The sequence below is a fragment of the Triturus cristatus genome, chromosome 2_2, assembly GCF_964204655.1.
Source record: "Triturus cristatus chromosome 2_2, aTriCri1.1, whole genome shotgun sequence".
Classification (NCBI taxonomy): Eukaryota; Metazoa; Chordata; class Amphibia; order Caudata; family Salamandridae; genus Triturus; species Triturus cristatus.
In genome coordinates, this window is record NC_140582.1 from 466,972,870 (window position 1) to 466,993,068 (window position 20,199).

At 42.5% G+C, this 20,199-nt stretch overlaps 1 protein-coding gene across 1 annotated transcript in view; it reads right to left on the bottom strand.

Moving 5' to 3' along the window:
- The window catches only part of EXOSC9 (exosome component 9), a 447,763-nt gene that overhangs the window by 382,096 nt on the left and 45,468 nt on the right, over nucleotides 1-20,199 (bottom strand). Inside the window, exon 3 of the mRNA XM_085641570.1 lies at nucleotides 14,170-14,289. Coding sequence (XP_085497696.1) covers nucleotides 14,170-14,289 — 120 coding nt within the window. The remainder of the gene's footprint in view (nucleotides 1-14,169; nucleotides 14,290-20,199) is intronic.

The following is a 20,199-nucleotide window of genomic DNA, read 5'->3' on the forward strand; positions in this document are numbered from 1 at the left end:
TTATGAAGGTGGTGGTGAGGAGGGTTGCCAAAGGGAAGATCCTGAAAACCAGATGAACTCATGAGAAACAGTATGAATAGTGAGTCTAAGGCTGACCAACTGGAAAAGAGGTTAAAAAAACAGCACATTCCAATTGTCTTGCTGAAGGAAAAAACTAAAGTGCGCTCATAAAGCAGATAGAGAGGTTTCAGATGACCTCGCATAGACAACTGGGGAGAGGAATTGGCCTAACGGCTAGGGCGGTTGACCTTGAATCTGGGGAACTGGGTTCGAGTCTCGGCAATGACGCTGAACATCCTGTGATTCTAGGCAAATCACCTAATCTCCCTGTGCCTAACAAAAAATGAATGTGTCCTCATGTAATGCAACTGGTGTTATGAAAAACGCTCCAATTACCGATTCGGGTCAAGTTCGCACTATATAAAAACTCTGTAGTTAAAAAAAAAAATGTTTTTATTAAGAGTATCTAATGGGCAAACTGCTAGCATGGATACTGAAAAGGGAATTCCGCTTCAAAATGTATTTTAAACCTGTAATAGATAAGAACCGGGCCATAGTATAGACAGAATAACATTTTTCATAGAAATCTGTAGAAGCTATACCGACAGTCATTGTAACCTGAATGGGGATTTAGATAGCATACTGGGGATCTGCGCATTCCCTAAACTATTTGATGAACAAAGGAAAGAACTTGGGGTGATATGAGCTAGGAGGCAATGCTCAAGTAACAAGCATTGGCATAGCCAATAGGTCTCGCATTTGGGACCTTATAAGTATTTAGCCATGCAACAGTTGCATAACTAAATACTTATAAGGTTCCAAAAGCGAGACCTATTAGCTATGCCAAGCGGGCGTGCGGTCACGAAAGTGAAAGTGATCGCGATCAAACGTCAAAGAGGCCGCGAAAGTGAAAGTAATCGCGGTAAAGCGCGGCGCGCGCGCCCGCGCACATGCACTGTAGCTCTAGGCTGGCCTGGTAGCACTTTTTGGAGCCCTCTCAATAAGTCTCGCCAGACCAGCGCATGCGCTGGGTCAGGCGAGACCTAAAAACTCTTAAACACTAATAAGACACAGATTGCCTACCACAGAACGTCATGGTGCATATGGACGGTCATTAGCAACCAGTGATACTGGAAGTGGGAACACAAGCAGGTGTTCTCAGATGATGGACTGGGATGCGTCCCAAGTAATTACCAGTGGCTGAGATTAATTTAGGTATTCCATCATCACTTTTTGTATACTTCAAATCTATGTCTGTAGCACCTATTTCCTAATAGCAACCAGCAGGATGCAGCGGCTGACTTGGGCCTGGTTTATGAAGATCAACGTGGAGGAAGACTGGGTTCAACCGGATGAGATTGGCACATAACATGGAGGAGGACTGAAGAGCGGCGAGGAGGTCAGAGATCTGTCTTGCTTCTCTCCATCTCGAAAAGATGTGCAATTCTATCAGATGGGCCACCCTATTTAGCGTTCTAAGCTGGACGAGTTTATGTCCTAGGTTTATTAGCTGGGTGAAATTCATAAAGGAAACCACAGGTCAATGGGACAAGTTATAAGACAAGGCTGTCTACTGTTGCCTCTCTGGTACAGCCAGGCTTGTGTGTGGTTGCCTTACAGGATTCAGAGGATAGAACAGGACAAGCAAAAAAAAAAAATGGATTTATGCAGACGTTAAGCTGGTCTAAGAGAGATCCAACCCCAACTCTGAACGCTAATAGATAGAGCTGGACAGATCTGATCTATATCTGGCATCAAAACAGTCCTGTTTCAGTACCTTTAGAAGCAAGGGTGTCAATACATCTCAGGACTGCCTATGATGAGAAGTACAAACATTCCGACACTTGGATATCGAAACTGCTAACTCAACAGCTTTGAGCCAGTAATGGAATAAAGATATTATTATATCCAATTTAGTTATCGCAATTGTGGATTTACTTGCTATTGTTGCTTATGGGATGACTGAGTGCCAGACACGGAGATCCATCTGGTGTGTCCAGATGGTTTTCGGAGGGCTTACGTAGAGACAAAACAGTGCTGGTTAGTATGTGCGAGGGCGTGACCTCAGAAGTCCCCAAATAGGAGTAAATCTAAAGCCTGCTCGTTTGGGGATGGGAAAATGAGAAAGCGAGTTGAAGGATAGGAGTTAGCAGTTGAAAGTGATACATTTGATACCACCATATGTAACAGAAGAAATTAGTATCTTGAATCATTCCCCATCGCCGATATGGCAGAGTCCCATGTTTTACATTTTTTATAAAAATCAAGCAGCATTTAGTAAAAATCATAGGATATAATGGCTCTTGATCATGCTATTAATAGCATATCTATGTTCTTTTTTTTTTAAAAAAAAAGGCCCAAATGTTGACCACAGACAATCACAGCCAATCAGCATCCTCTAGAACACTCGTTAGATATTCTAAGCACAAGTGGGAAGTAAGAATCCCATAAAAGCAAAAGAGAAGCCTCAATGTGGAGGAGGGTGGGTTGCATGTGAATTTATGAAAGATACCAATACTGGATAACCACAGTTACAGGTAAGTAACTCATTTTCTTATCCAGTTTTGGGGTATCTTTCATAGATTCAAATGCTTGAATCAGAATAGCAAGCAGTACCCCAAACATCATACTGTCGGTAGTGGATAGAGGGAGACATGCAAATCAAATACCTAAAGTCAGTGCATAAAAAGCAGGGACATTTGTAAGTATGTAAATAACTATCAAACTTAGAAGCTTTACTACATGTATAAAATAGGACATGAAGCACCTATATCATGTGCCTATATCATACTGTGTTCATGAGGCATGCAATGGAATGTTTAACTACAGCAATAGAGAGATAAGCTATATCCTTTGTAGCTCCGACTAATTAGAAACAATTTTAACAAATAATATTAAGCAATCCTATGCAATTTCAAGACAGTAGAAAGTATAATTTACTTCTTCACCAGAAAGACAGCCCACTTTAGTTGGAGATGACGCCGCACCGCTCGACCCACTACTGCATCCTCACGCTGCCTAGAATACAGACAGTAGTGCCGTGTGAAAGTGTTGACACTTTTCTATGTTGCAGCACGGCAAATATTTTCCAGTAGCACTCCAGCGAAAAGAGCTTCTGACGTGGACACTGCTCTGGTAGAATGTGCCATTGTGTTGGTCATGGCAGAATTGGATTGCTGTAGAGACCCATCTGGCGACAGTAGCCTTCGCAACTGCTATTCCTTCTCAGCCCTGTCAGTAAGCTACAAGTAGCTTGATCAGTTTCTATTATGTCTTTAGTCCTCTGCAGGAAGAATATGAGACACCTTTTTACATCTAGAGTGTTCAAACGCTTGCTATGCTGGAGTAGAAGGATTTGGGAAAAAAGGCTGATGTATGACTGGTTCTTTAAGGTGGAACTGAGTCAGTACCTTTGAAATAAAAGTCGGGTTTGTTCACAGAGCCACATAGTTTTCTGTGAGATGAAGAAATGAATAATGGTCGGTAAATGCCTGGATCTTGCAAACTCTCCTCATGGAAGTGAGTGTCAATAGAACAGCCACCTTCCAAGTTAGAAATTTCAGATCAACTTTGTGAATTGGTTCACAGGGCTGCTTAATCAATTGCGTGAGGACAAAGTTGAGCTTCCATTCTGGAGGGGGTGCTCGCACCAGAGAGAAGGCATGGAAGAACCCCGTCATGAATTGCTTTACTAGACTGGAGGCACAGAGAGACAGAACTGGGAGATCTCCTGTATTGGGAAATCGTGGCGAGGTGCACCTTCACGGACGAGAATTGGAGACCTGACTTTACTAAGGAGAGGAGATATGGCAAAATCTGTTCTGGAGATGCTTTGCAACAGGTTCATGTTGTTCCCCTGGCACCAGCAGCAGAACTACTTCCACTTAAGGAGATGCATCTTATTAGTGCTTTCAGCTCTGGATTTTGCAATGATGTCCCTCCACTCCTGTGAGATATTCATGTCTCTGAACTTTAAGAACTCAGGAGCCATGCATGCAAATGAAGAGACTCTGGGACTGGGTGTCAGACTTGGCCCTTGTCTCTGGTCAGGAGGGATGGAGATGGTTGTAGGTGTATGGGCTCCGATTCTGACAAGAGAAGAAGTTCCGGGAACTAGTGCTGCCTGGGCTATCATGCTGCTATCAGGATCAGCCGACAGCCTTCCATTTTCATCTTGGTCAGAACCCTTGCGATTAATGGGAGAGGGGGAAAATCGTAAGCATAGATCCCGGACCATCGCATTAAAAGGGCTTTCCCCCACAACCCCGGAAGAGGGAACCTGCTGGCATAGGACTGGCATTTGGCGTTCTCTCTTGTGGTAAAGAGGTCTAAAGCTGGCTTTCCCCACATCCAAAACACCTTGTCGAGCTGGATCTGTTCCAACTCCCATTCGTGGCAATTGGACTCCAGTCTGCTTAACGTATCCACCAGTGTATTGTGCCGCCCTCGAACATGTTCTGCTTTGAGCGAGATTCTATGTTGCGTAGTCCAGTCCCACAGCTCTTGCGCTTCCTGTGATAGTGTGATGATTTGGTTACTCCTTGCTTGTTGACGTAGTACATGCTGGTCGTATTGTCCGTACGAACTAGAGCAGAGGAACCTTGGCAAGGAAGTGTGACAAGATAGAAATGTGTCTTTGAGCTATAGCCTGTTGATGTGCGGTTGTCTTTGCTCAGTGACCATTTGCCATGTATTTGTAACTCTTGCCGATGGCCCCCCCAGCAGTCCATAGAAGAGTCTGTCGTCAGCATGAAATCTGGGATGGTTTGGAGGAAAGTAAGGCCCTCTGAGAGTTCGGGTGTGTGAATCCATCATTGCAGGGCCACATTCATGCGTGCTGCGATCAGTATTATATACTCTAAGGATCCCGAGGTTAGCAGCCATTGCCTCTATAGTTCCTCTTAAAGAGGCCTCATCCTTAGTCTGGCAAGTGGCACTAGATCTATTGCTGTAGAACACATTCCCAGGAGCTATTTGTATGTTCATACTGTAACGGACACTTTTTTTCAATATATTCTTTGCCAGTCTTTGCAATCGTATTTGCCTTTGTGATAGGAAAGCATTGCAGTTGATGGTATCTATCGTTGATCCTAGAAACAATAGGACTTGACTGGGAAGGAGTGAAGATTTTTCCTTGTTTACAGTGAGGCCTAGATTCCGGAACAACTGAAGGCAGGTGTTTGTAGTTTGACTGGCCTTCTGTGCTGTTGGTGCTTTGAGCAGCCATTCATCCAGGTATGGAAATAACTGGAGACCTTGAGATTGTAGGGCGGCTGCTACCAGGGCAAAGCACTTGGTAAAGATTCTTGGTGCCGATTTGAAGCCAAAGGATAGTACTTTGTGTTGGTAGTGGGTACCAGCTACTGTAAATCTTAAAGTTTTCCGATGCTTCCGATGAATAAGGATGTGAAAATATGGATCATCCATGTCGAGCGAGGTCATGAAGTCTCCTTTGTTGAGACGGTGTAGAATCTCGAACAGTGTTACCATCCTGAACGTCTGCTTTCTGAGAAACTTGTTGAGATTCCGGAGGTCGAATATCGGTCTCCATTCTCTGGCTTTATTCTTTTTTTTTTCCAAGAAAAAGCGGGAAGAGAAACCTTTTCCCATGTGAGATAAAGGGACCTCTTCTATTGCTCCTTTGGAGAGCATAACACAAGCTTCTTTGCGTAGTAAGTGAAGACAGGGGTAGGGGGTAAATTCTAGGGTGTGTCCAGAGGTAACTATGTCTAACACCCACTGACCCATTGTTATCTTACGCAACTGATGCACATAGTAATCATCGCACCCACAGGATGGGAAGAGGAGAAAAGCTTGTACCTGGACGTGATCACTGTTTCCTGTTAGAATCACAACATTGTGAAGGGGTTCTTTTGAAGCCCCCTTGACGAGAGAAACCAGCTGTGCGAAGACTGTCGTTAAGGTCTGGGGTTATATCTAGGTCACTTGAGAAGGCTGATACTGTTGACCTCTCTGGTAACCTCACTTGTGAGAGGTAAATCCTCATCCTCTAGCCCTTCTGAATGGCACTTTTCGATATTGTAACGTGCTCAACGATTTTGCAGTGCCCACATCAGTTTTGATCACTAACAGTGTCTCGTCGATATGCTTTCCAAAGAGAGAATCTCCATCAAAAGCCATATTCAAGATTTTTGTCTGCATCTCAGGCCTAAAAGTAGCCGCCTTCAGCCATCCCTGCCTTCTGAGCACGGAGGCACCAGCAAATTGTCTAAAGCCCATGTTGGCTACGTCGAGGGCGCAGTCGATTGTTTCCGACGCTGCACGTTCCTCCTCTAACAACATCTTAGTTGCTTCCTGCTTACTGTCCCCTGTGTATAAAGCAGCCATATCCAAACACATTTGGCGGTCATAGCGGACAATGATAGCTAAAGCATTTGCCGCATTGATTGTGACTGCAGACATAGTGGAAAAACGCTTTCCAAGGATGTCCCTCCTACCCCCCTCCTTATCAGGTGGAGTAGTGATTGGGGTGGCAGGGTTCTTGTATCACATCTGTGCTGCCTGGGAGATGATCGAATCTGGATTGGGGTGTCTTATGAGGCAGGATGGAAAATCCTCTGGAGCCCTATACTTTTTCTCAATGAGAGGAAGTACTGAAGCTATGGTCGCTAGTGTTCTCATAATCGTAATGCCTTCCTGCCATATGAAATCAATAATGGGAATGGAGCGTACTGCTTTCCTGGTATCCTCTTTGCTATCGAACAAGGAGCAGTCGGTCTAATTGACCGTCATTGGCAAGTGAAACCTGGTGGCTGCTCTCTCCATTAAAATTCTGATATCCTCCAACGTCCTCTGGGGGAGAATCTGATGGCGGGTGTGGAGGGTTGGTATAATATAATCCCCCTCCCCCAAGGATCTGGTGCAGAGATAGGGTCGGGTAACTCACCCTCTTCTTTCTCTTCTTCCGCAGTCAGGTCAGTTGGTAATGGGGTAGGAGGAACTGTAGGTGTGACTGGAGGCTGTAGGACTGGCGTACTCAGTAGATCTGGAGGTAATGGTCTGTCTGGTTGATCCACTTCCAACGCAAACCGTTGCCTGTAATCCACCAACATCGCTTGTAGATCTTGGATGAGAGATGGTGGAAGAAGGGCCATGTCTCTGGAATGCGGTTTTGGTTGAAAACCAAACGGATGGTAGTGATGATGTGGAGCCACATAGCCCTGCTGATAGTATTCTTATTCATCGTGGTAATCTTCATCCTTCTCATCCTCTTGACAGTTTACGTGCAGGTCTGATGGACTATGAGCTACACTATAAACACCATCATTGTCTTTATAAACCTATATGTCCAAGAGATGCGAAGGGATCAATGGTGGCACCTTACTGTATTCAGATATCGTTGGGTGTAAAAAAAAGTCTTGGTTATCTTATTGATCTTAGTAACATTTGTCAACGGTGGAGTCGACGGTGCAGATGTTGCCGAAAGGGCAGATCCCATCGCCGACAGTGTAATCACAGACGGAGTAATCATCGACGGTATCGTCGTCAACGGAAGTGTCAATGACGTGGCTGTTGTAGACAGGGCACTCGTCGACAAATCTGTCGTCAACGGGATCTTTGCCGGCGGTATCTTCGTTGATGGGAGAGCATCGGCTGTCTTCGATTAGGATGGAGCTTTCAGTGTCAATAGGCTCTTGGAGAGCAAGACTCTTGTCGACGATACAGGAGCAAGGTTTGCAATCGCCGTCACAGTTGCTGTTGTTGACGGTGCCGAAGATGGTACAATTATCATAGATGAGTGTGGAGACATCATTGACTATGAATTTTTGTGAATTTATTGCCTCACAGGGTCTGAGGAGGAGGCTCTTGGGCGATCTTTGTCCTTTCTGGACGGCATGGAGGGCACAGACAATGTCAGCTCTGAGGAGTGCTTCACTCCCTTCTCCTTCTTGGAACCTTTAGTGCCATGAGAAGGTTTATGGATTTTTCCTACCTTCTCTAGAGGAACTATCCCTTGACTTTGCAGCCGTGAGCTGTGGAGGATCTCTCATTCTCTTCATCAGATGAAATTGTCTGGTGCTTTGTGGTTTGGAGCCCCAGCAACAACCTTCCCTCTCTCTCCTTGAGGGTTTTAGATGAAAAAGTGCAGCAGATCTTGCATTCCTTCACCTCTTTATGTGGATCATCCACATGGACTCTTTTCCTGCCACAGGATTTACGTGGGCGGAAAAGGCCTCTTTAGTCAGACATGATGTCAAGACTGTAGAAATTCCAGAAGTTGAGAATACCGAGGAGCAATCACGGAGACTCCCTCCCAATCAACGTGCAGTGAAACTCTGAGGGAATCTGCCTCTGCTGCGAGTGTTCTAGAGGGTGATGACAACTGATTAGCTGTGGTCAACATTTGGTCCTTTTTTAAAAAGGACATAGATAGGCTATTAATACCATGGCCCAGGGCCATTACAGCCTATGATATTTATTAAATACTGCTTGATTATTGCACCGTGGGACTCTAGTGTCGACGACGGGGAAGAACTCAAGCATGTGAATCTATGAAAGCTACCCCAATACTGGATACCTACCTCTATAGAGACTTATTAAATTACAATCTACAGCTGCTGTTCAAAAGTTAATACTTTGAGAGGTGAATGACTGACTCCATAGGAACTATTAACTTCATGATACAGTCATCCCGTTCATTAACAAGAAGTTAACTTTTTGGTTCTCACATGCATGTTTTCCGAAATATAACCGGGTGCTTAAGGAGGCCAGAAACACAAGAGGAACATTTCCTGAGTGCCTAGAGATGAAGGGTCTCCAGCACTCAACAATGGGGGGCTTCATGGCTTATGCCTTAATTCAGGATCATATTCGGTCTGGTTTTCCAGGTGATCTTACAATCACCAGGCTCATTGAGTGCCACCTGCCTTGCAAAAACTTGGCACTGGCCACAGGACAATTATTGGAAAATTTGCAGACTACTACAAAGAATAACTTCTATCCAAGGCAATTGATTAGATTCACCAAATCCCTAATGATTTCAAAATCAAAGCCTTGTACTGCCAGTGACAATAAGATAAAGGCAGAAGATATGGGTATTTGATCCTTGGAGATGAGAAATCCAGCAATGAAGCATTACACCTTAATTTTTAGGTCATTAGGAACGATATCCTGATCTTCAGGACTTTTTTTTTAGTAAGTTAGAGTACATCTTGTCCTACCTTTCCCATCACTCAGCAGTTGCTGCTATTATTAAACAAGTGACCACCATGGAGATTAAATAAGGGATTCCTTAACAAGGACGATATTCGTAAGCGGTTTCAGTGTGTATTTTGTCTTTGTTGTAAAAGCAATCTAGAATTGATGGGAGACAGCATACGCTTGGGATGATTTCAAAGAAACCACTAACTCTAGGTGCTCAAGTCAGAAAAAATATTCATTAAATCAGCAGAGAGCTACCAGAGAAAAATCTACAGAAGTCAGAAAAATGATATGTTACCAACCGTTTCAATGAGATCAGATTCATTGGAAGCAGCCTGTTTGGCATTAATAAAATATTTTCTTCAAGACTAATCTAAAAAATCCAAACTAACAAGACAAAAGGCATATGAGGAAAATGAAAAGTTTGGCTGCTTTGTGAGACATAATTCAAAAGAAAGATTAATGAAAATTACAATATCCGATATTCTAGACTACAAGAAAATATAAATCGCATTTGATATAAAGAACTCATATCTAGTCTGAATCACCAGAAGATATTGAACAATTTCGCTGAAGAAAAAAATAAAACTTCCCAGCTTGGGAAAAGTAGCCCAAGATCAAATATCTTCTATCTCCCATAAGGAAGCAGAGGAGGCTACTACTGGACAAAACAAAGCTACAGCCTCATGGGGAGGTATTTTCCCTACAGAGTGGTATAAGGCCTTTTTGACATTACTAACCTCCATAACATAATTTTTGTTTAAAAGTATTCTTAATGACGGTATAATTCCATTCGATTCAATGTTCTGAAAAAAATATACTTTAGATCCCAATTCATGTTGCTCAATATTACCTAATTCGTATTATATATATTAACAAATGTCATTGCTAATTGCATAATTATTACACGCCGCACACATTTTATATTGGGGGGGACTTTCTCTTGTGTATTAAAATGCGCTAAAGCAAGTGATTCATTTGTATTTCGAAAGAAATCAGCTGTTTTCATTCTACGTGATACCGAAAAGAATGCGACTTTGGGAGTTGGAGATTTTTGATTTCTGTTCTCTTCCTATGTAATCTTTCTCAACAACTTACGAAATGTATAACCTCTCTGCATCAAAACACCAATGCAAATATTATAAGTGGTGCAGAGATCAGTAAGATATCGGTGACAAGGAGGACACGGCACAGGTGCTCAATCTCACCAATATTATTTGTAATATTTATAGCGTCCTTTGCAAAACAAATGCGAAAACAGAAAGACATTCTCCAACTATCAGAATGCCCCTATAAAATGTATGCAGAGCAGATACATTAATAATTCAAGACGCATTTGATATCATTGGACAGTTTATGAAAGTAGGAATCTATCGAATGAAAATAATATTTCTTTTTAATACCACAGAGCCCGTTATCACCTCTGGTTTGGTTTTAAGTGAAGAGCATATCCTAAAATATATTGTGAAATAATTTTTCATGAAAAACAAGATTTATATTTGAAAAACGACATGCCTCTGCTAGGTAAGAATATTGAAATGTTGACTAGATGGAATCACGTCCTCGTTAATAACAGGATGAATTTCTCTAATCAAAATGCCTATATTACTGTGTTATTTTTGTTCCCAGTTCACTCTAGTATCCATTTTCTGTTTTTTTTTTTTTGTCATACAATGGAAGGCAGGCCAATCAATTTTATCTAGGAAAATCAACTTTCTAAAACAAAAGACCAACCTTAGAAAGAGGTAAATAATTTTACAATCTCAGGTAATATTAATTTGCAGCCTGCTTGCTGTATTTTGCATGTTTTATAGCTGCTGAAAGTTCTAACTGAATTGATAATATATTATGTGTTAGAACTGGGGGTCTCCAGTTGGCAGAGGTAAGTACCTTTGACCAAATAGGGACCCTTGCTTCTAAGTCATGGAAAGGGGATTACATTACTGGATAACCCCTGCTCACCCCCTTGGTACCTTGGCACGAGCAGACAGGCTTATCTCGGAGGCAGTGTGTTAAGTATTTGTGAACACATACAGTAATACAGTGAAAACACTACAGATGGACACCACACAGGTTTTATAAAAATAAGTATTCTTTATATAGACTGAACACAAGCCCACAAACGACAAAAATCCATGATACTGTACTCAAAATTGACTTAAAGATGGTAGAATTAGCTTAGTTCAAGTTGTTGGTAAATCCGACACAGTTCTCACAAAAGTACCTGGATGCGTAACGCAAAATAAACAAAAGGCTCGCAGCGTTGGAGATGCGTCGGTTCCTTGCTTCGGGGGAGACGATGCATCGCGCCTCAATGCTTGCGCAGAGTAGGGGATGCGTCTTTATCCTTACCGGAGAGGAGGTGATGTGTAGGTTCTCGTGCTGCAGCCTGGTTGCGATGCGGCAAGAAGGCACCTCGATGCGATTTGACAATCCGGTGTGATGCGATAAGATGGCGCCCTTTATGCGACGACGTTGAGACGCTGCGACGCCCTGGCAGCCTTGCGGCGACTCTGTACTTTGGAGCCGCAAAAGGCCCTGCGACACGCTTCTCCGATGATGCGACGGCGACCCTCACGGTTGCAATGCGCTTCTCCGGTGATGCGACAGCAGACAGCTGCGACGAAGGCACGCTTCTGGGAGATGCGGTGGCGGCACGCTTCTCCGGCGATGCAATGACTACAGCTGCGGCGGTGACACGCTTCTTCTCGTTGCGTCGCGCTTCCAGCGACATGCAGGCTTCTGCAGATAGAATTCCCAGCAAGGAAATTCAGAGGGGAGCTGGTGGTGAAGTCTGTTGTCCCTGAGACTTCAGCAGGAGGCAAGCACAAGTTCAAACCCTTGGAGAAATATTCTGCAAGATGATGAAAGTTCTGTAAAAGTTCCTTCTCCTCTCCTTGGCAATGAAGACACCACTGTAGGCCAACCCAACAACACAGCACACTGGCAGGGGGGCAGTCCAACTCCTACAGCTTCCTTTGGTTCTTCTCCTTGGCAGAGGTTTCTTCTTGTTGTTCCAGAAGTGATCTAAAGTCTTGGGGTCTCCATATTTATACTACTTTTCTCTTTGTTCTCTGAAGGCAGAGAGGCCTTTGCCTAGTCCAAACCAGTTCTGGTCAGTCCTGGAGCACTCTGTTTACATGACTCCTCCTTTCCTTTCACAGTGCAGGGCAGAGACATCAGACTCACCACAGGAGGTGGAGCCAGCATTGTGGAGGGAAGGCACAGCCCTATTCAGGTCCCAGGTGCAACTCTTCTCACCCTTCTACATGCAGATCTTCCTATTCAGCCCTGTGCTGACTCACTCTCTCTCCTGGAATTCCCCAGCCCCTGTCACTCACAAAACCAGACACACAATACACAACCTAGCAGAGGCAGGCTTGGACAGTTAAGCAAGAAAATACCTACTTTCTAAAAGTGGTATTTTCAAACACAGAATGTTAAAACCCACTTTACTAAAAGATGTATTTTATCGTTCTGAGTTCAGGCATACTAAACTCGAATTTCTACCATGTTCCCTGAGTCAGTTAGGATTATAAGATGTAATACTCAAACTTCCCATTCTGGCCTATGGGGAATAGCTAGCCTTGCAATAGTGAAAAACGAAAATGGCTGTAATTCACTATTAGGACATGCCACACACACCAGGGTATGTCCTACCTTATACTTACAATGCACCCTTCCCTTGGGTCTGACAAGTAAATCAAATAAACCAATCATGGAGTCACTAATCATTACATCAATTTAACATCGGGAGCACTTGCACTGTGGCACTGAGTGGCAGTGGCACAGTGCCCAAAGCATCTAAACCAGCAAAACATATCAAAACCAGAGGAAGCAATCAGAAAAAATGGAAGTGAGACTCACGCAAAGAATACCCGGTCTAACATTATGTATATGATGAAATGGTCTTCATTTTCAAACCTTCTTTGTTTGAGTCAAATTCCCCAAACTCCCAAGATAATGGGTTTGAAATGTCTGCTAAATTTAACTAAACCAAGCACAGCACCTTTTTGATATTTAAAGATTGTGTGCTCCTAGTGAATCATCTTTACACAACTGTAAAATGTTAGGCCTATTGAGTGATGATTTTCCATTACAATGCTATTATTACTTATCTTTATAGATGTCTTTCTTTCAACTAGACTTAAAGAACAATAACATCCAATTTTAGATCAAGGGAAAACATTTGGCTTCGGGTTCCTATTTTCCAGACACAGAGCACAAGGAAAGCAACATGATTTGTAGGGATCGCAATGTTGATAATTACTTTTATAAAGTATCTTTTAGGCTCAATAAAACGTTTTTTCTCTCCTTGTATGATCATTTATTAATATCTTTGCACTATTGTATCCTGATTAAATGTAATTTAAAATATTTTTTAAAAGAGTTACCAACCACAGTAAAGAAACATTCAGGTGTGGCACATTCAGCAACCTAAGGCGCCTATTATGCCACTGAGCTAAATGCACCAACCAGAAAGGTTATGAGCGACTGTCCAGAGATATCATCAGAACAATATGCAGAGAGTGAAGAAGGGTGCGATTGCCCATGCAATAATAGATAACTTATGCAAAGGTATGGGTAAGAGGAGATGGGCAAGCACCCAAAGACAGGGAAAATATTACACAGAAATTGCCAGTGGGCTCCTATCTCCTTCTCAAACCACACAACAAATGCTCTAAAAGAGTTTAAGAAAAAAATAAATTTCGACACTGGATGGCTTATACATTCTACCTCTCCGATGCCCCAAAAGTGACTGAAAAATAAAAGAAGGATGGAGTAACGGAGAGTGACTCTTCATACAAATATATCCGCAATGGTAATGTTGTGTACTACCAAGCATTTGCAGTGCACATGGTCTCTACTTCTAAATGCCAACTGCGAGAATACAAGAGGAAACTGTTCAGATGAGTCACTGTCGTTAGAACTGTGGAAGACTAGTTCCCACTCCATTCTACTGGTGCCAATGCAGTGCGCTAAACTATATGCACAAACATTACATACCTGCTTGCTTCAAAAGCAGGCGATGCCATAGGAGAGAGCTCCAGATTAAAGAACAGGATGCCTTCAGTTGGTCGATTCATCTTTGGAGCCACCATCTCTGCAGAAACTTGGCCAAGGACTCTATGAAAATAAGCGACAGAAGGTGATTCCTGGTTAGAGCACACAACTGGTCAGTCACATAACCTTTCGAAAAATTGTATCCAAAAGACATACTGATCAAAATTAGCAATGAATGGCTTCAAATCACTTACAAATCAGCAAATTATGGCTACAGTATTGAATCCCAGTGAATGTTTATCTACTCCTGGCTATGCTGCGCACGGCAGGTTGTGGCCAAAATACTACAAGCAGTTTCAGAATCAAGTATGAATTGCTAATAGTAAATTATCACCAACTGAAAGATGGATACAAGTCAAGTCGACTAACATACCTAGATGATATTTCTCAAAGCTTTATCGTATTTCACAATTATACGAGGAACAAAACAAAATTCAATCCACTTTATAACATCTCGACTTCAACCCTAAAAAGACTACTTTATATTTATCTGACAAAGTCTTATTTCACAATTTTCAGTGCATATTTTTAATGTATGGCTCGTTCAAGTGCCATATGTACAAGAGACATAGGAACACACCTGTAATCCTGCTTTTAACAGCACAGTTCAAACGGGTGTTCTGAACAGTAGCGCATATATATGGGGAGAATCCAATTCTTGCAGCTTCAATTTACTCTGCTCGTGTTTTATACACTGGTTTAACCAGTGAGTCATATTCTTCCAAGGAGTAGAGGAACACATCGCTGCCAGCCCTGCTGTCATACCTCTTTTTATTAACTACTTTATATTATATTTATTTATATTCTCACGACCCACTCAAGAACAGTAGTCTGCAATCTAAGAATTAATTTTCATTACGAATTGCAAATTATTCCATTTTATATTTTACTCAACCAGGAAATCATAGAAATTTCTGCCAATGTGCTCTTAAGAAACTAGATTTTCTATGCGCACATTTTAACCTGGTGCCTTTGTTGCATGCAACTAACATTGATCACAAGAAATACTCCAATTGACCAACCAGTGGTCAGAGTTGCTAGTGTACTAGCTGTGCCCAAGAGCAGGGACAACGGAGGAGAAAAAATGAGGGGGCCTCTCTAGTGAGAGGTTGTACTAAACACAACCCTGTGTATGGGAAAGAACACTTTTTGTTTTAATTACCCTCACACACCCTGGTGGTGTCATGCTTCATCATCGGCTCACCCAGACCCCAAAAAGTCGGGGTGGGCTCATCCACAGTATTGGGAGCTCTTTCAATAGATAAAAGCCAGGGGGGTTAAAGATTAAAATACCTCAGTCAGACCCCCGGTTTCCCTTAATTCTTGGGTCTGTCTGGGTCAATAAAAATCTAAAAGACGGGTCTTGTTGGAGTATTATGGTCCTAAGACCCTAGTGCCGACATGTTTCAGTCCTGTATGGCCATAAAGGTCCTGGACTTTCTTCAGGGCAAAAGGAGTACCCCCTATGTGTGGAGTAATATAGGATGGGAGGTCCCTATCCTCTCCGTGATACGAGGGCAGAGTAGCTACTCCTCGCGGTGTGTGAAATGTTAGTGGGTCTGTTTTCTGCCAATCTCCATCTGAAAGAATAAATCAGGGACAGACATAACATAACAAGGTTCAGTAAAAACCCGCAGTGCTTAATACCCAATAGGTGTATGGTGGTTAAATCGTGAGCTGCATGCCAACATATATGTGCATGCTTTAGTTGGAAGAATTATCCCCTCATTGTGCCACTCATCTTAGTTATTCTGTGACATACTATTTATATGTGACAGACATTGTGAAGTAGCGATTTTACTCGCATACTAACACTATCTATGTGTTAGTCCGGCTATCAGCAGTTAACCTACACCAATGAAAAGAGTCTCACATTGCAGAACATGGCTCACCGCCTCGCAATATCGCGTTGACTATTAAAAACCATGCACATGTATACACACTCATCCATGCATAACATTCATCTCCATATGGTCTCCTCGTAACTTACCCAAATCGGGGGGTTTGCGCGTTACACACAAGACCGGAGAGATAATGTGGGTGGTCCTATGAATGGTATTGAAAAAGATAGTGATAGTGGGGGTGGGGAAGAGGAACACAGCAGGCGGCCCCGGGTCGGAGTACCAGTCTTTTAGATTTTTATTGACCCAGACAGACCCAATAAAGGGAAACCAGGGGTCTGACTGAGGTATTTTAATCTTTAACCCCCCTGGCCTTTGTCTATCGAAGGAGCTCCCAACACTGTGGTCGAGCCCACCCCGACTTTTTGGGGTCGGGATGACCCGATGATGAAGCATGACACCACCAGGGTGTGTGAGGGTAATTAAAACAAAAAGTGTTCTTTCCCATACACGGGGTTGTGTTTAGCACAACCTCTCACTAGAGAGGCCCCCTCATTTTTTCTCCTCCTTTGTCCCTGCTCTTGGGCACAGCTAGTACACTAGCAACTCTGACCACTGGTTGGTCAATTGGGAGTATTTTTTGTGATCAAGGTATTTGGAAGGGAGGATATACTTCGATTAGGATTCCTCTTGAACCCTCCAGTTACTGGGACATCTCCCGGTATCTTTATGTGTAAATAAATAAATAAATAAATATATATGCGCAACTAACAGACATAAGGTACGAAGGACAGTTGGGATGAATAATGGAAGCCTAACTGACCTAGACAGAGCATCTATTTATAGAATTGTAAGAACTTCACCAACCAATGTTGGCATGCTTCATCATAGAGTTTGATCCTCATTCAGATCAAACAACTAACTGTCTGAATGGGTTGCTGATGGAAGGAACTTTTATGGAGATCTTTTTACAGCAAAACATGGTATTTTAGGAAATGTAATCCAAAAGCTGTAAACAAATTATCCGGTTGTCAACCAATTGTAATGTATTCTGGTTGCCACCCTTAAGGTTACAATAAAATCAAGGTAATATGCTTGGCAATTCAGTCACTCTCACAATCCCATAGTCAACATGTTTTGGCTAACTTGAAATCCCTCTACATGTTCTGTGGCATTTTTCAGGACCTCGTGACACTATCCCTACCCTACTAGTATCATCTATGAAGTGTGAGGTGTAGGGTGCGGGACTGTGTGCAAATTTCAAAAGCACCAAAAAAAAGAATGCTCATAGTTATAGTCAACCTGACTGTAACGGTTGCATGAAAAATGGTAGAGTTCAACAGGAAATATAAAAGCAGACTTCCCAAAAAAAAAAAAATCAACATTGCTGCTATAAAGATAGAACTTGAATAAAACAATGTAATCATATATGAATCACAAGTGACCCTCACAGTATTTCATGAAGAACCCATGTGTCTAACTGCAAACATCAAAAACTTAAAAAGTACACATTAGTGACGGAGTTGAAACATTATATCTTACCGTATGACAACAGATATTTGCCCACTAGAGGGAAAGCAATGGCACCCACCTCCCCCTCTGCCCAGTAGTAACACACTAATGAAGAGAAGTAGACGTACAAGCAGTGATTAAGGACCCACTTTTTAGGTTGAGCCTAGGCTGCGCGCATGTGCAGTCTGTCCACAGGCAGTATCTCATCAGTGGGCTTTTGGCACAACCATCGATATCCATTCATTATTTTGTGTGCTGTTCTGAAATGCAGACTTTTCATTAGTGCATTGGTTGTATTTTTCCCGCCTTTGTTTGCTTGGTTCCCTCTTATGGGACCAGCCCTCTTACATGTATTCCTCTCCTCCGGTCTATTTGTTACTTTTGAAAGACTATTTGTTTCTTCTTCTCGTTTTCTTTTGTTTGCACAGAAGCAAAGGAAGGCTCTCCTCATGCACATCTACTTCCACCTCTTTCATGTTCCGTGTGCAGTTTGTGAAGCAAAGGATTTCGCTTGTTATTTTCCGTGCACACATTTGGCTGCATTTAATTATCACAATTTAACTTTAGGTTTCGGTTTCAAACACACCCAGTCGCCCTGATATTTTTACATCTGATTAGCATTCATGTTTCTTCGGTAGCTGAGTTTTTTTGTTTCACAACCAGTCACCGTGATCTTTTTATATTTGAAAAGGATTTATGCTTCTCCTGCCGCTGTGTTTTTTTGTTACACAACCAAACTCAGCGTGCCTAACTTGCTAATGTCATTTCCCTGTTTAAAACAGTGGTAAGACTGTCTTAAATGAAGAAAACATGGGCATTTTTTACTGAACTTATTTCCTGGTTGAAAACAGTGCCAAGACTGTTCTAAGGGAAGGATATATGGGTCTAATTTACAGGTGGCATTCCTCGGTTTAAGACTATGGGAAAGATGTACGACGGTTTTTGCATGCACAAATGGGTTTCAGACAAAGTGTTTAGCGACTCGCTATTAGGAAGGGTCTTGAGTTACAAAGCTATTGTAGATCTCCTCGATCTTGCAGTGGAAGACGGTGGAAAGGTTTTTGCAGAGGTCTTGAGAGGGGGTAATATCTGATACGATCTTTTCACATGGTAGAGTCAGACACATTGTAACAATACTTGAAAAAAACGTTTTCACTTTCATGTCTAACGCATATGCAGTATTTACGATATCTGTGGCAACTACACTTTAATGGAATACCTCCGTGTAGACCTTTATAGGCGCCATGTGCTTCACTTTGTGAAAATACGACAGTAAGTTCTGGGACATATCCATACTGCATGCATTCTTTTTTATTTATATCAGTCTCCGCACCGTACCACTTTAATGCAAGTAACGCTGCATTAACCTGCTCTCTATACATAGAGAGCTACCCAGAATTGCCAAGAGTGAGGTTACACCCCTCCCAGGATGCTGGCTTTTCTTGCCAGAATCTGCACCAAATATAGAATGAGAATGCACTTCATTACAGGGAATATGCGCTTCAACTCCACTTGGTTCTCCAAACAGCCTTTAGATGCACTGCTAGTTTACGATACATTGTGAAGTTCTAAAAGCGCAAAGTTCCTTTAGGGTGTTTGTTGCATTTCTAGCCACAAATGCATAAATACATTGCTGCGTGCATGTACCTGCTGGTGTATCTTCCGCTCCAGTCTATTTTTGGCTCTTCTCGTCCTTACTTTTGAACCCACCAGCACACCTCACACCATCATTTTATTGCTGGCAGCTGCTAACCATTGCCCCATATTCAATCCACAAACTTGGCTATTTGTCTTATCTGTGGCCACAACAACCTTAAAAATTGGGGCAGGCGACATTTGTGGGGAGAGGGAATGAACCAGAAACAGAATCTAGATCTTCTCTCCATTCAGTCTTCAGTGACTGCCACTCATTTACCCCTAAACTTTAGTCAATCAATTGTGGAATGCAGTGGCAGCCTCACAAACGTCCCTACTAATCATCACAATCCGAGCCCCATCTACAAATAGCAGGTCGAAATCACATAAATCGATGAGAATGGTTAATAGGATCATAAACATACAACAGTATAGGGGGATAGGAGAGATCCCTGTTGAACGCCACAAAGGATCTGACAAAAGAGAAGAATGAAGAAAGTGATGCTTGAAACGATATATCAGATTATAAACTTGAAAACCAACAGAGTGCACTTCCTCTGATTCCAATCTCAAGGAGTTTATTTAGGAGGATGAGAAGATCGGCCATATAAAATGCCGCCAACAAGTGTAAAAGAATAAGGACAGCAGAAGATCAAAGTCTGCACAGCTGTGGAACTCTTCTAGGGCAGACACAATAGCCCATTCTGTGCTGATGTCAAGGCCAAACCCTAGTTATGACCAGTGCAATACTTAGTTTTCATTATAAAATCTCGAAACTGTAAAAATATGCCCTGTTCAAGGACCTTACTCAGAAACAGCAGGTGTGAGACGTGCTGTTTCTAAAGAGTTGTTTTTCTTCTCCTTTGGAATGGGGGTCACTAGAGTGTGCTTGAAGTGACTAGGGACTGTTCCACACAATACGATTGTATTGAGAGTGGTCACTGAAAGCAAACACTTGAGAAGAAGCAGCTGCTCATGTAGTTTA